The 13,632-nt window shown below is 29.9% G+C and overlaps 2 protein-coding genes across 2 annotated transcripts; one reads left to right on the plus strand and one right to left on the minus strand.

Moving 5' to 3' along the window:
* Positions 1-1,544: 1,544 nt before the first annotated feature.
* LOC131845967 (sorting nexin-17) lies at positions 1,545-8,537 on the minus strand. Its single transcript, XM_059195140.1, has 8 exons — positions 8,217-8,537; positions 7,928-8,117; positions 7,480-7,834; positions 6,802-6,964; positions 4,614-4,832; positions 3,503-3,655; positions 2,919-3,068; positions 1,545-2,108 (listed from the first exon to the last, which is right to left on the minus strand). The coding sequence occupies exons 1-8, from the start codon at positions 8,274-8,276 to the stop codon at positions 1,962-1,964; spliced, it is 1,437 nt and encodes a 478-aa protein (XP_059051123.1). The 5' UTR covers positions 8,277-8,537; the 3' UTR covers positions 1,545-1,961.
* Positions 8,538-9,512: 975 nt separating this feature from the next.
* LOC131846012 (proteasomal ATPase-associated factor 1) lies at positions 9,513-12,997 on the plus strand. The gene is made up of 6 exons (XM_059195213.1): positions 9,513-9,598; positions 9,967-10,283; positions 10,573-10,789; positions 11,503-11,635; positions 12,020-12,184; positions 12,606-12,997. Exons 1-6 carry the CDS (start codon positions 9,546-9,548, stop codon positions 12,903-12,905), a joined length of 1,185 nt encoding a protein of 394 aa, XP_059051196.1. The 5' UTR covers positions 9,513-9,545; the 3' UTR covers positions 12,906-12,997.
* The last annotated feature ends 635 nt before the right edge of the window (positions 12,998-13,632 follow it).

The following is a 13,632-nucleotide window of genomic DNA, read 5'->3' on the forward strand; positions in this document are numbered from 1 at the left end:
TTTAATTATGTGTAATAATGTTAAAGTTACTTGTCCTGCAAACGTAATAATTGCACACATACATTCTTAACTCTACTCTACGACAAAATCTTTTTACTCGAGTTATAAAATTCGTCGCATATTATGTATATCTGCGTAGTAGCAGGTAGCATCCTGTAGCCTCTATATTCTCAATTTGTGGGTAATGTGGAGTTATTTATATAATCGCCTAAAATTAGTTTCGAGATCGTAATTTTAAAAGATTCCTTTTATAAAATCGTCATTATTATAATAAAATAAGCGAGTTGTATAAAGACGTGTGGTTATATTTAAAAGGAAAGAGAGAAGAAAATAAAATATTGTTGCCCCAAATATTAAGATAAACTCGAGAATATATTGTCGAAATGGGAAGTCTTATAATTAAACATATTTTTAAATGCGAGAGAATATGTGTGTATAATGTCTAGTGTAGGTATATGTTTTTAGAAATATAAAAAGAGATTTGGTACCGTATTCAATAAATTTGTGAGAACGTATTTAGGTTCACAAAATCTTTAGTTTTATTTGTATATAAACATTAAAAATAATTTGAGCTTTTAAATTATATTAATATAGTATTAAATTCGAGAAGTCCGTGAGGCATAAAATACCCCAGATTCATAAAAACGTCAAACTTTAAAAGGACTCATTTTAGCTACTGAACTTTTTTGTCCTTTGCTTTGAAATTGTTTACTTAGTTTTAATGAAAGTGACAAGCACTATAATAGGTTTGTAGGTTTAAGTTTTTATGATTAAAGGGTTTAAAATTACGTAATTGTATAAAACATATTAAAAAATATAAAAAAGTTATATACAAAATGTACGAAAACTATATACATATTTAAAATTTAAACCCACTAAACTATAAATATAATAAAACATAGATTCAGTATATTCCAATAATTAATATGAACAGAACTAGGAATCTGTACCTCTTACTACATACTATATTGAATACTTACGCAGTAATGTTTGCGCATATAAAGTATGTAATTATAGCCACTTCATTAAATTAAAATCTAAACAATAAACGACATGTTTGGAGTTTCAAAACATATCTATTATTAGATATGTAACCGACTAGGCAGTTTCTGAATAAATTCTTTATATTTAGGCCTAGATTTACAACTAACGAAAGGAAAGATTTATTTATAACACATACTTAAGACACCTATATAGTTACAAAGTTTTACTTAATTTCGGATACAAGTAGGTAAATTTTAAAAAGTTTACCAAGATTCCTACGTTAGATTAATATCGCTTTAGAAGATATGTTTCCTACCATATACTATGGTAAAAATATGAATTGTATAAATATTATTATTAGTATGCAACTTATGTATTTAAGAGTTCACACCATAAGACTGGCAACCTCCTTATTATATATAAACATTAATAATAAAATAAAAAGGAGATTATATACATATCCGAATTTTAAAAATTCAATTAAAGTTATTATATACACAATATTATTTCATTATACTAATATAGAATATTATAAACTTATATTTCAAGTCTAAAAGGCGTAACACAAAATAGGAACTTGAAGCAATGGTTACAGTGTAACACATTAACGAAAATTGTATATTAAAACTAAAATATTGTAATTTGATTGTAAAAAAAGGATTAGAAACATTCATAGTAAAATATGTAACACATCAAAAATGTTAGTGCTAAAGTCCGTAATCTGTTCCATGATCAATAATAATCTAATTTGTACGTAACAGTGGAGAAATACTTGAAAAATTCTGAAGGAGGCTGAAGGTTTTTCCTACGTCTTATGGTAGGAACACTCTTAATGTACCTGTCTAGAGACTTAGAGAGAGATGGTACATTTACTTAACGTAAACAATATATACACATTATGGCTACACGAATATTGGCAACTTTGCTTGCAGTGATGAAAATCTTTGGACCATACAAATTGTAATGTAAAAAAGATCTTACAATTCCTCATCCCCAATTGCTTCAAAGGCATTATTCTCCACACAGTCTCTGCCAGATTTGAATGCGACAGACGCAAATTTTTCCGTGAGTCTTTGTACTGAAAATATCTCCCTTGAACTTCCTGATGTATAGGAATCTCCATTCTATGAACAAAAAACCATGAATAGAAGGTCATATTATAATCGTCAACAGACAAATAATTTTTTTTTACTAATTAATAAATAATAATTGTAACCCACAAATTCTAAAAAGAAAAGTGTACCTAATACAAAAACTTTTAATATAATATGTTGTTTTAAAAATACAGATACAAAGTCAGTCACACATTTTAGACACATACTTATAATTGAACAGAAAAAAAATTGTAACACTATGTATTACAATAATAATGTACAATTTGTTGAACATAAAACAACATAGTGTCGATTTCTTCTAGACACAGTCACATTCAGTAATCAGTTAATCAGTAGAGTCGCCACACAGAGTCAATGTAAGGAGCAATAGAAACCAATAGTTATAAGATCAATTTCTAGTCAAGTTCAATAGTTTTTTTGTCCTACATGTGCAATATATAATACATGTCCTACAATGTAATGGCTTATCAATATGTCGCTCTATATATATATGTAATATTATGGCACTCGTCCACTGGGATTTGGCTGGCTACAAACAGTAAGATTTGGTTACGTGTCTAAGATAGAAAGAGGGAAAAATCTATTGAAGTGTCATTTTGCGACATTTAAGCGCCTGAGGTATGCTTAGTGAGTGCATGATTGCAAAAGTTGACTTGGGGTAAATCTTATGTAAAATTTGAAATACAATTCCATTTATATTGATCATCAACATAAATATCAACTTGTTATAGTATTATAATATACAAATGACATTAGACTACTAATATTAATGTTAATGGAATTTAACCGCATACAGATAAGTAGAGTACTAAAACTTACAGCGGAGCTGAGCGTGTCGCTGGAAGAGGACGGCGTGATGAGCTGACTGGAGCCATCTCGACGCAGATACGTGAGACTGCCGCGTTTGCCGCATCGTGGTGACACTGGCCCTGAGCCATTCTTCTGCCGCATTAGTTCGTCAACTATCGACTGTCAAAAAAAATCTTTAGGTGAAGCAGCGAAAGCATACATAACAAATAAATAAGCTCGCTTTTGTGACTTCAGCTTACATATTTTTACAATTTCTATATTAAGAAACATGCCAAAAGAGCAACACATAAGGTTCTTGCACATTCTTCTTGTGAGGAATCTGCGTTTCCAATGAGTGGTAGAATAAAAAAATATGACCATTAAAAGTGTTTGTATTGACTTTATATAAATAAAGATTATTTCTATTAAAATATAATTATTATTTTAACACAAAACAATCAACATATAATTCCAAGCCATAAATATCTATATACAGAAGACAAAAGGTATATAATATGACCTCTCAATATCAGACTTCCAATCTAGATAAAGAAAATTTGCTACTTCTCATTAAATTTCAAACTCTTGCTAGAGAATATAGAAAAATAAGTTACCTGCAAGCAAACACTTATAAAAGTGGCGTGTTCCGTTTTCAAAGTTATCCATTTCAAATTGTCTTTGCTGATTAGATATTCAAAGGACAGCTCAAAGTTTTTATTGGACTCCTCGAGTAATGATCCATGGCCGTTTGTTTGTGGTCTGTCCATCTAAATAAGGTCACATTCATAACATTAATTGTTGCTATCTCAGTGATATCACTGTCTCATGATATCGTTATAAGGTTGTTTACATATATCACAATACGAGCAAATTGTTGAATTAGAATAGGAACTATTAGCTCCAAGGCGACATTAGTAATATGTTACTGGCGACCTATACTGGTGTAAAATGTTTTTTAATTCCCAGGAAAATTATGTGTAATGCAATATATGCAGGAAATCATAAACATGAAATGTATGATCATGGCCTGCCACTGTTTTATTTATTTTATTTACTGTCTGTGTCAAGTAAGACTTAATTAATATTTGTTCCTAGAAATATTAGCTTATATATTCGGGTTTTCCCTAAGTAATAGTGTAATTATTACACTATCACATATATAGACGGTAGATTAACTAGACTTGTCATAAGTGTCTGTAATGGACCTAGAAAATAAAGATATCTATACATACAAAATAAAATTGGAGTGTTTGTAATATTGAAATAACCGTTTTTTATTACATGCATATGAAAACAACATTTTTTACAACTTTTGTCTGTCTGTTTTTCCGGCTAATCTCTGAAATGGCTGGACCGATTTTGACGGGACTTTTTTTGGCAGGTAGCTGATGTAATAAGGAGTAACTTAGGCTACTTTTATTTTAGACAAATAAAGTTAAATTTCACACGGATGAAGTTGCGGGAACAGATAGTTACTAATAAAAGTCTAGATAAAAGTTTGGTCTGCCTCATGTTTTAATTAAATGATAGACAGTTGGATGAAATTGGAGGAAACCCTAACTCATTACGATATAACAACGCCAGTAACATATTATTATATTTATACAAGTATTTAAAATTATCATTGAACAGTATTTAAATAAATAATGTTTATTATTGTTTATAGGGTTTATTGTTTATTATGATTACAAAAATTAAGGAAATAAATAACAATATTATTCTTACTGTATGTAATGTAGTGATTCTCCAGCATCTCATTCTTGTGACCTTGAACCTTTGTTCCCGCGTCGGGATGGCTTTACTCGTCAATGTCAACTCCTTGGATGCCAGTGACACACTAACTCTGACCATGTCGCCACTTGCACCAACGTTTTCAGCATCCGTGATCGCTTCCCCTGCAGGTATCCTCCCATAGTGGCGCAAAGTCCTCGCCAGTTCTATGTACTGTAAATTAATTAATCTAAATATAAAATATATTTTTGTGGAACTGTAACAAATCGAAACGAAAAAGTTTTAAGGTAACGAATAAATGAATATGTTAGTGAGCACGACCTCGAGAACTTTTTGACTTACACATGGCATATGTAAGTATATAAACGATATTGCGACGGATAGTAATCAATAATGTCAGATTGAAGGTTAAACAAATTACAACAAATATTGTAGAACATTAACTAATAAGGTGTTGGGTCGCAAAAAAAAGAGCATCAGGCTACGACCTCGCGAAGTTTTATTTGGGCAATTTTTGTCATACCCAACCTGAATATTGAGGAGGATATTGGATAAAATTTGGTGCGAAAGCCAGACGGTCATCGGGTGACATTGCCTGTAATTGAAATTCTAAGGAATTAAGACAAACACACGTTAGTCATAAACCGTATATTTGATTAGTAAGAATGAAGTCATGATTTCATCAAATGATATCATTCAAATTGCTCAAATGATATTTAGAAATGATTTCTGTTGTGTATTCTGAAATTAATGATAGGTAATTTATAAATGCGAGATAAAGCAATAAAATTACATTTCAGCCGTAATATATGGATTCACATCACCATTTTACAAGACACAATGTATTTTTTGTAAAACATTCAATTTTTTTAAGTTACTCCAGCTGCATCACCGGACTTACGAAGGACGAAGGCGACAATTATCATTTTGTATTGGGTTGGCCGTCATCTTCATCCCATTCCATGGCATAGAAAGTGATTGCGAGTGTCATATTACTAGCCGTTCCATTTCGTTTCATAATATAGAGAGGGGAACTTAATATAGAACCCTTGAGAGGTAAACATCCAAACTGTTGGCGACCGACCGCCTCAAACTCCTTTGATATTATTATTATTTTTTAAATATGTAATACGCACTTAGACACCGATACAGTTCACAGATCCGTTACATACACGTTTCTTGCAGGTGCGGAAATCATATCATTAATGGTATAAATACATATCAGGCCAAAATATAACATTTCAGGATGAAGCAGTTATAAAGATTGAAGTCCGTACAACATGAACACAGGTCATTTTTAAACTTACATGTCTAATACTCATTATTTATATTGTTAATTGGCTCTTAACACGAATAATTTTATAGTAAATAAGAGTATTTCAGGACCTGACCCTGAGTCACTTTGTGACCATGACTAGTGCAACCTAGTGACTATATAGTCAGAACGTCGAAAGATGTAAGTACCTTTATTAACCATAAAATTATTCCTGTTAAGACCCCGTTAATACATACAAATAATAAACACTGGTCCCAATTATGGTGAACCTGTGGCAACCCCACTCACTTCATTGTTTTATTACAACATACAATGTAGTTATGTTACTGCATCACAAAATAGAATTATTTTATCACCAATATTTACGATTTATGCACACACATGCAGAACACAATTATGACGTGTTTGAATTCTTCTGTTATGTCAAACTTAGCAATAATCGAATTTTAAATGAAAAACTTCCCAATAACACAAACACACAAATAAATCACAGAAAAACCAAATAGGCCAGCGGCCAGCTAATCATTAAGAATGAAGTCTTTGAAATATTACATAACACGGAAACTTTCATTCATTTAATAATTTGTAGACATTCATTGATAAGAGTTAATCTAGTATTGAAACAATCTTAAGATCCAATGCACCCGCCTGACCCTATTTTGTTGATAAAGGTGTATAACAACCTTTAACAATAAACAAAATAACATTAATGTTACTTTTTGAGTAAACATAACAAGCTAATTTAAATAATTGAATAAAGTAACCTATGGCACTCCTTGCGCTAATTACAATAATAACAATGTTAATCTAGGCTATGATCTCTGACCAAACATCATACAAATTTGTTAAACTATTTAAGAATAATTGAAAATAATGAGTTATAATGTTATTATAGGATGTGCATACCTCTCTCTTCTGTTTCTTTGATTCATATGATGATAAAATATCCTTAGTTTGTAAATCTGCTGTGATCCATCCTAAATCTAAGTCCTCTATAATTTGTAAATACAATAAGTCTAATGACACTCGGTCTATCATCAGATCAACATCATAACAAGGGTCCCAATAGCTGAAATAATATAATAATTACTAACTTTTTTCATTACAACAGATTAAGATATACTTTAGGAATATAGTAAAAAGCATAATGATACTCATATTTATACATACTTCACAAAGCCGCAAATAGTAGAAAATAATTATAAATTTTATTAGCTCTAAATAGTGTTGATCAAATATCAGGAGGACAGAATATTACAAGTTAAAATTAGTGCATAAAAATTTAGTGCCATTAGAATACAAAGTACTATAATTTATGTATTTACACATTAATATAAGTTATCAGACAGTTTTTTTATGAGACAGAATTATGACTATTACTAGAAACCACATGCCTAAAGGAAATTGCTATAAAATTGATATATTATGTTAATTAGTAATATCCTGTAATATTTTTAATTTATTCTTGTTAAACATAAGGATAAATGTTTTATAATAATATTAATAAATATCCCTGTTTTATTTTAATAAAATTCAACAGTCATATGTGCATTATATATTATGCAACTACAATATAATACATACCATTTCCTCAAAACAATTTTATCTTCCGGCCTTACATACTTTTGCGATATGTACGGAGATTCATATTCTTCTAACTTTTTAAGTGCAGGTTGAGCATCTTTCGCACAACTCCAATTGATGAGATATAATGAGAAATATTTAGTCAATTCTTTTGGCATATTGATGTAATTACAAGAGATATCAAGTATTGTACTGGATGAGTCTATAGATGATACTGAAAGTGGTATTCTATAGCCATTCATTAGTGAGATTTCAATATCCACTTCATGCATTTTCACAGAATGTGTTTCTTGTTGAGCAGAAAAGAGGAATGTAATTAAAAGATCGGAATTTGCTAAAATAGGATTTTGGCCAACTGAAAAAAAAATCAATATATACATATCAGTATCCTTTGTATGAAGTGTTTATATTATAAATGAAATGAAATATGATAAAAAAATATGCTCACCTAATTGTATATATTTTTCTAATAGAACTCTTCTCTCTTCCAGCTGTGAACTAGTAAGGAACAATTTTTTCGGCGGGAATTGTGGCAATTTGAAGAACGGATTTTGTGCCTGCAACTGCTCATGTAAACTGAGGAGTTGCTTATAGCGAGCGGTGCAGTGGAAAAAACCATCAATGTAAATATTGTACCCCTACAACAGTAGCTATGTTAGAATTGCATTCAAATCGTATATCAATAATAAAGTAATTGTAAATAATGAATTAATTAAAACTGAAGAAATAAAATATACCGTGTAAGAGATCCCATTGTCGTCATGGAACTGCTGCAGATCAGGAATAGAAAAATGCATGTTTACAGAACTAATGGAAGTCTACCATGCCTTGAGGACTGCATATAATGAGATTCACAAATGTTTCTCAATCACATAAATAAATATCGTAGATCATTGAGCGTTATGTAGTCGCCCACTTTTTAGGTCACATGAATGAAAATACTCTGTAATTGAATTCAAAACCAAAACAATACACACAAGTAATCAAATTACAAATAAGATCACAGAAACTAGAGAGAATATCAGAATACGGTCACACATCCGTCAGATTCGTTCAGATCTTCATAATACTTAAGTCACAGAAAAAATACAGATAAATCTTAGAACCTACCTAAGAATAATACAAACACAGACAGACCCTGATTAAAATAACAATAATTCTTGTATGTTTGTCATTGGACTTTATATAATTATCACTGAGTTAGAAGGAAACGCATACACAAATGTCAATTCGGAATTTTAAAAATTCTCAGTTGGTCTGTATTTTTACTTCAATTGCCTCGAAAGATGAAGGCGCTTAAGTTCGACCACAAATATTTTATATGTATATATATAATATAGTACGACATCTATAATTAACTTTAACCTTTCTCCTCGGAGATTAGACATTTTTGTTAATATATTTCGGCTGTTTGTTTACTAAGCAAGTAATCACTGAAGTTATTCCTCTGTAAACTTATCTTCGCTGTGTACTCTATGTCTGATACTGTCAGTTTTGAGTGGAGTGTCAATACTCAATGAGAATTACTGTTAGGGATGTTCTGTTAAAAAAATCGATTTTATGTGTCAGTACAATAATCGACTAAAATATTTATCGTTTATTCACAAATAATAAATTATTTTTAATAGTCCATTAATTCTATGGGGTCCACTATTTCATCTTTTTTTGGATAACTGATAAGATAAAACTAAATAAAGGGTAAAACCCTTTTACAAAAATTTTACTGCTATTAATAGATCAATTTTGACAATCAATGGACAATAAATATGACACGGCTACAAAACTCATTACAATAACTTTAATTCAAAAATCATTCGTAAATAAGTAGATTATTACTCAATCTATGGTTCATTTCTAAAATGAAAATGCCACAGTAAAATCGATTTGTTGTATTGAGTAACAATCGATTTTTTTCGTGATCGAAAATTAACATCCCTAGTGAGTGTTTGTTTTGACTTTATTCATTTGAATTTTACTGAATCATCTTCAATATTCTTGATTTTGAAATTATATACCGATTTTTTTAATTTTGGTTAAATAGACAAAATATATATAAATACATTACAATGGATTTAATGCCTGTAGTTACTATACAATGTGATTGGAACGATGTAATTCGGTACATATTGCGAATTAGTATACTCTAAAACATTCCTTTTAATTTTACATAATTTTGTAACTAAAATACTAAAAGTGAAGGAATCTATCACTTAAGCACATCGTTAGTTGTTTCTTGTCACACTAGAGATCTATTATTTCTATTTAAAAATCTATATTGATATAAAGCGCTAATCGCAGTAACCATACATGTTTTGAATTGAAAAAATATTTCAAGTTATGAATTAGCTGTATAACATCACTCCTTGTTGTATAAATGTATCAATTAAAAATGCAGACAAAGTTATGCAATTGAATTAATAATGTGTATTGTGTAGTTCAAGGAGGTTAATATAAATTATATGTACTAACTTTTTACTCTATTTACAGGCTGCCTAAAGGGGAGGCATGGATATCATCCAAAATATTGAACCAAAATAGTGTTCATGATAAATTGTCTACTTCTGTGAACAATCCTGATAGAAAAATAAAAATAAGTTTCTCTGACAATTATCAGTATATATCACATAGCAATTTAAGTTTAGTTGTGAAACATATACCTTCTGGACTGAGGGTGGCATTTGTAGCACCCACAAAGGGGCACAAAGTACATGACAAAGCTGTGTTGTCTGTGGCAGTGGCTGAAAATTCCAATGTCGTATCAGCTTGTGAAGGTGATAAACTGTTGGTGTGGGATAGCAGGACTAGTAAGTGAAACCATTACTATTTGTAAATAAAAAAAGTTTTTCTTTATTTATGTGCAAATCATAATTGTAAAATTGTTAATTCAGTGAAATAAGAAATTTCATTTGTCTATGAGTACTTAAAAAGTAGAACTGATATTAATACTATTTAATTTAATTTTTCATTCATTATTATATAATTTATTCTATAAGCACTTTTGAATAGTTGTTATTTGTTAATCTACCTATTCAGATTTATACATACATTTTTAAGATAATGTTATTGTTATTAATTGTTATCAATTATTTGCAGGTGAAGTTTTCCTTGATCTAAAAGGCCATGGTGGACCAGTATATAAGTGTAAGTTCTTCTCATCTGGCATTGTTGTGTTATCTGCGGGCGCTGATGGATCCAGCAGGATCTGGTCGGCTGAGTCAGGCATAAATCCAGTGACTTTGAAGGGCCATAAAATGGCTGTTACAGATATCAGTATTATCGAAAAGGGGAGAAATGTCATTTCAGTTAGCAAGTAAGAACTTTGTATATATATATTCTCTTTCTAACTGTGACTTTCTAGTTATATTTATCTACTTTTTTCTAAACAACAGTCAATAAGGCATATTTTCATTGACATATGTAATAAATTCTATTACATTAATATAGATTTATGTAGACTGTACACACATTCTCTATTTTGACAAGGAGACAGCTTGATGAAAATGGTTTATTTTAAGTACCATCTTAAGCCATAGTTAACCAACTTTTTGGTGTAGGTGGGTTAATTCTATATGTATTTCATGCATTATTATACTCTCCTTTTTCTACTTCTACATATTAATGTGTAATCCTAATATATAATAATAAAGTAATATTCTAACAATTCTGTAATAAGAGATGTACAGAATTAGATGGTAGAAAAAAAAAATTATAATACAAAAAAAATTACATTAATAAGCGGCTAATGTCCTACATGAATAAGTGACTTTTGATTTAATTTGATTAAAGAGAAAGCTTTTATAATCTATATTTTGTTATGTTTAAGGAATATTAACTATGGGCTGCACTAATTTTAGAAATTCTTTACCTGTTTGCCTTTCATCTACATTATTATTGAGTGGCACATTCTATAATATATTATAATAATATGTACAAAGCTGTGGCAGATTACTAGTCATAAATAAGGAAGTTCAGCAGGATTTTGTTTGTCTTATTATTTATTAAAGTATTCTTAATTTCTTACAGAGATGGTTCAGCAAAGTTATGGGATGTTGGTGAATCAAGTTGTTTAGACGATATAATAGAAGGCCATGGTCAAATTAACTGCTGCTACTTAGGAACAACTGCAGATGAAGTTGCAGTGGAAAATGAAAGAGAGGTATTCTTAAGATTTGTTATGTTATAAACTCATTAAAAAAAATTATGAATTCTTGTACTAAACTTCACTCATTCATTCATTTGAAGTTACCAGCAACATATATATTGGTTAGATATACATAAAATATGTATATTCTCACAGATACTCAAACTATAGGAATAAATTCCTAACTCATACCTAAATTTTATTTCTCATATAAAGTACCAATTGTCTGCTAACGTTCAATTGAGCAGTACACTTGCCAAAAATGTTATTAAAACTATCTACACTTGCTTCAGCATATATATTGGAGTAACTGCAAAACCTCTGCAAACCCATCAGCACTCGGAATGCTATATTGTTATGTACATGCATTGTAATAAATAATGTTAAATAATTTTACAGGTGGGCACTGGAAATAAATTGCTGGTTGCTGGCTGTGAGAGTGGACTTGTTGTTTGTGCACATGTTGCCAAAAGGGAGGAGCTGTATTGCAAGCAATTGGAATCAGCGTGCAATACTTGTATAGTTATTGATAAGAGTATCATTATAGGCTGCAGTAATGGAAAGGTAAATAGCAAGGAACAAATTATTCAGTGTATTGTTTGCTCAGTTTAGACTACCGGATTAAAATTACTCCTCCAAGTATACTTATGAAAGTACTGTATGTCATGTTACATGACTCTCCTTTTAAACTTGGCTGGATTCATAAATTACGTTACATGTTAAGAAGGAGGGAGAAGAGATTTTATTATATTATACAAATTAGAAAATACTAAGTTCATGATCAGACTTGATAGATTTTATTTATGTTATATAATTGTATGATGATTTGTGTATTCTCTAGTTGTAGTGAGATAATTCATCCAACTTGACAGTTTTAATTTGACTATTGACAATCACATAATTAATAGATTTATCATTACAATTATTTCAAGTAAGGTTTATGGAGCATAAATATTAATTTTATTGTTATTATATTTTATTCCAGATCATACACCTAAATCTAAAAGATGGCGCATTAATTTATGAGTGGTATGAATCTGCAAATCCAGTTCTTAGCCTACTGACGCTATCTAACCAATTATTTGTAGTTGGTAGACAAGATGGCACCTGTACAGTTCTGTCAATACAGCGAGAATTGCATAATGGTATAAGAGTGCAACTCACAGGCTCAGATTATGATGGCATTCGAGATTTAGCATTCAATGGTAAATGGATTTTAGCGGCGTGTAGAGACTGTACTATACGGAAATATGATTTTAATCAAGTTTCTGTACATTTTAAATGATATATATTATATGTTAATTCATAAGTGTATAAATATGTTATATATTGTATAATAGTTTTGTATTTTAAAAAATAATAGTTCATATATAATTTTAAAATTAATATAGTCTAATCTAGTACTATTGTTGAAATAGTGTACCTATTTAATTACCACTTTGGAAAATTATCGCGCGTTATTATTCTAAAGTAAAGAGATCTATTTCAAATAAAATTCTATTTTATTTTCTATTCTAGAGTACTGTTCTGGTTTAGTGGTTAGCAAAACGTCTCAGATCTATCTAAAGGTGAATTCGAATCTCAGTTGTATCAAATATGTTTTCGTGACAATTTATATTTTTAACTTTTATATTATTAATTTATATTTAAATTGTATAGAACAATATTTATCCTAAAATATATATAGATAAATATAAAAGACTAGTTAGGTATTCAATTTCATTTCTTCATTTGCCCTGAAATGAATTGGAATAGATCTAGTTTAGTGTGAGGTGCAACTACATGAATTATTTTAGGATTGATGTCGCTTCAAATATATGTATGATGTAGTGCTCTTATATATAGTTATGATATAGTGATATGACTATTTTTCAAAAATAGATACAGTATCACCTCATAATTACCTAGCCAATTATGAATTATGTGGACATGAACCTCTGCAACAGTTTGTTACATTTGGTATGGAATTCATTTACATGGGACGTTTTCAGAGACTCAAAATATATACAGGT

This window comes from Achroia grisella, unplaced genomic scaffold (genome assembly GCF_030625045.1).
Source record: "Achroia grisella isolate CSIRO2021 unplaced genomic scaffold, CSIRO_AGI_Agris_v1 utg487, whole genome shotgun sequence".
Lineage (NCBI taxonomy): Eukaryota > Metazoa > Arthropoda > Insecta > Lepidoptera > Pyralidae > Achroia > Achroia grisella.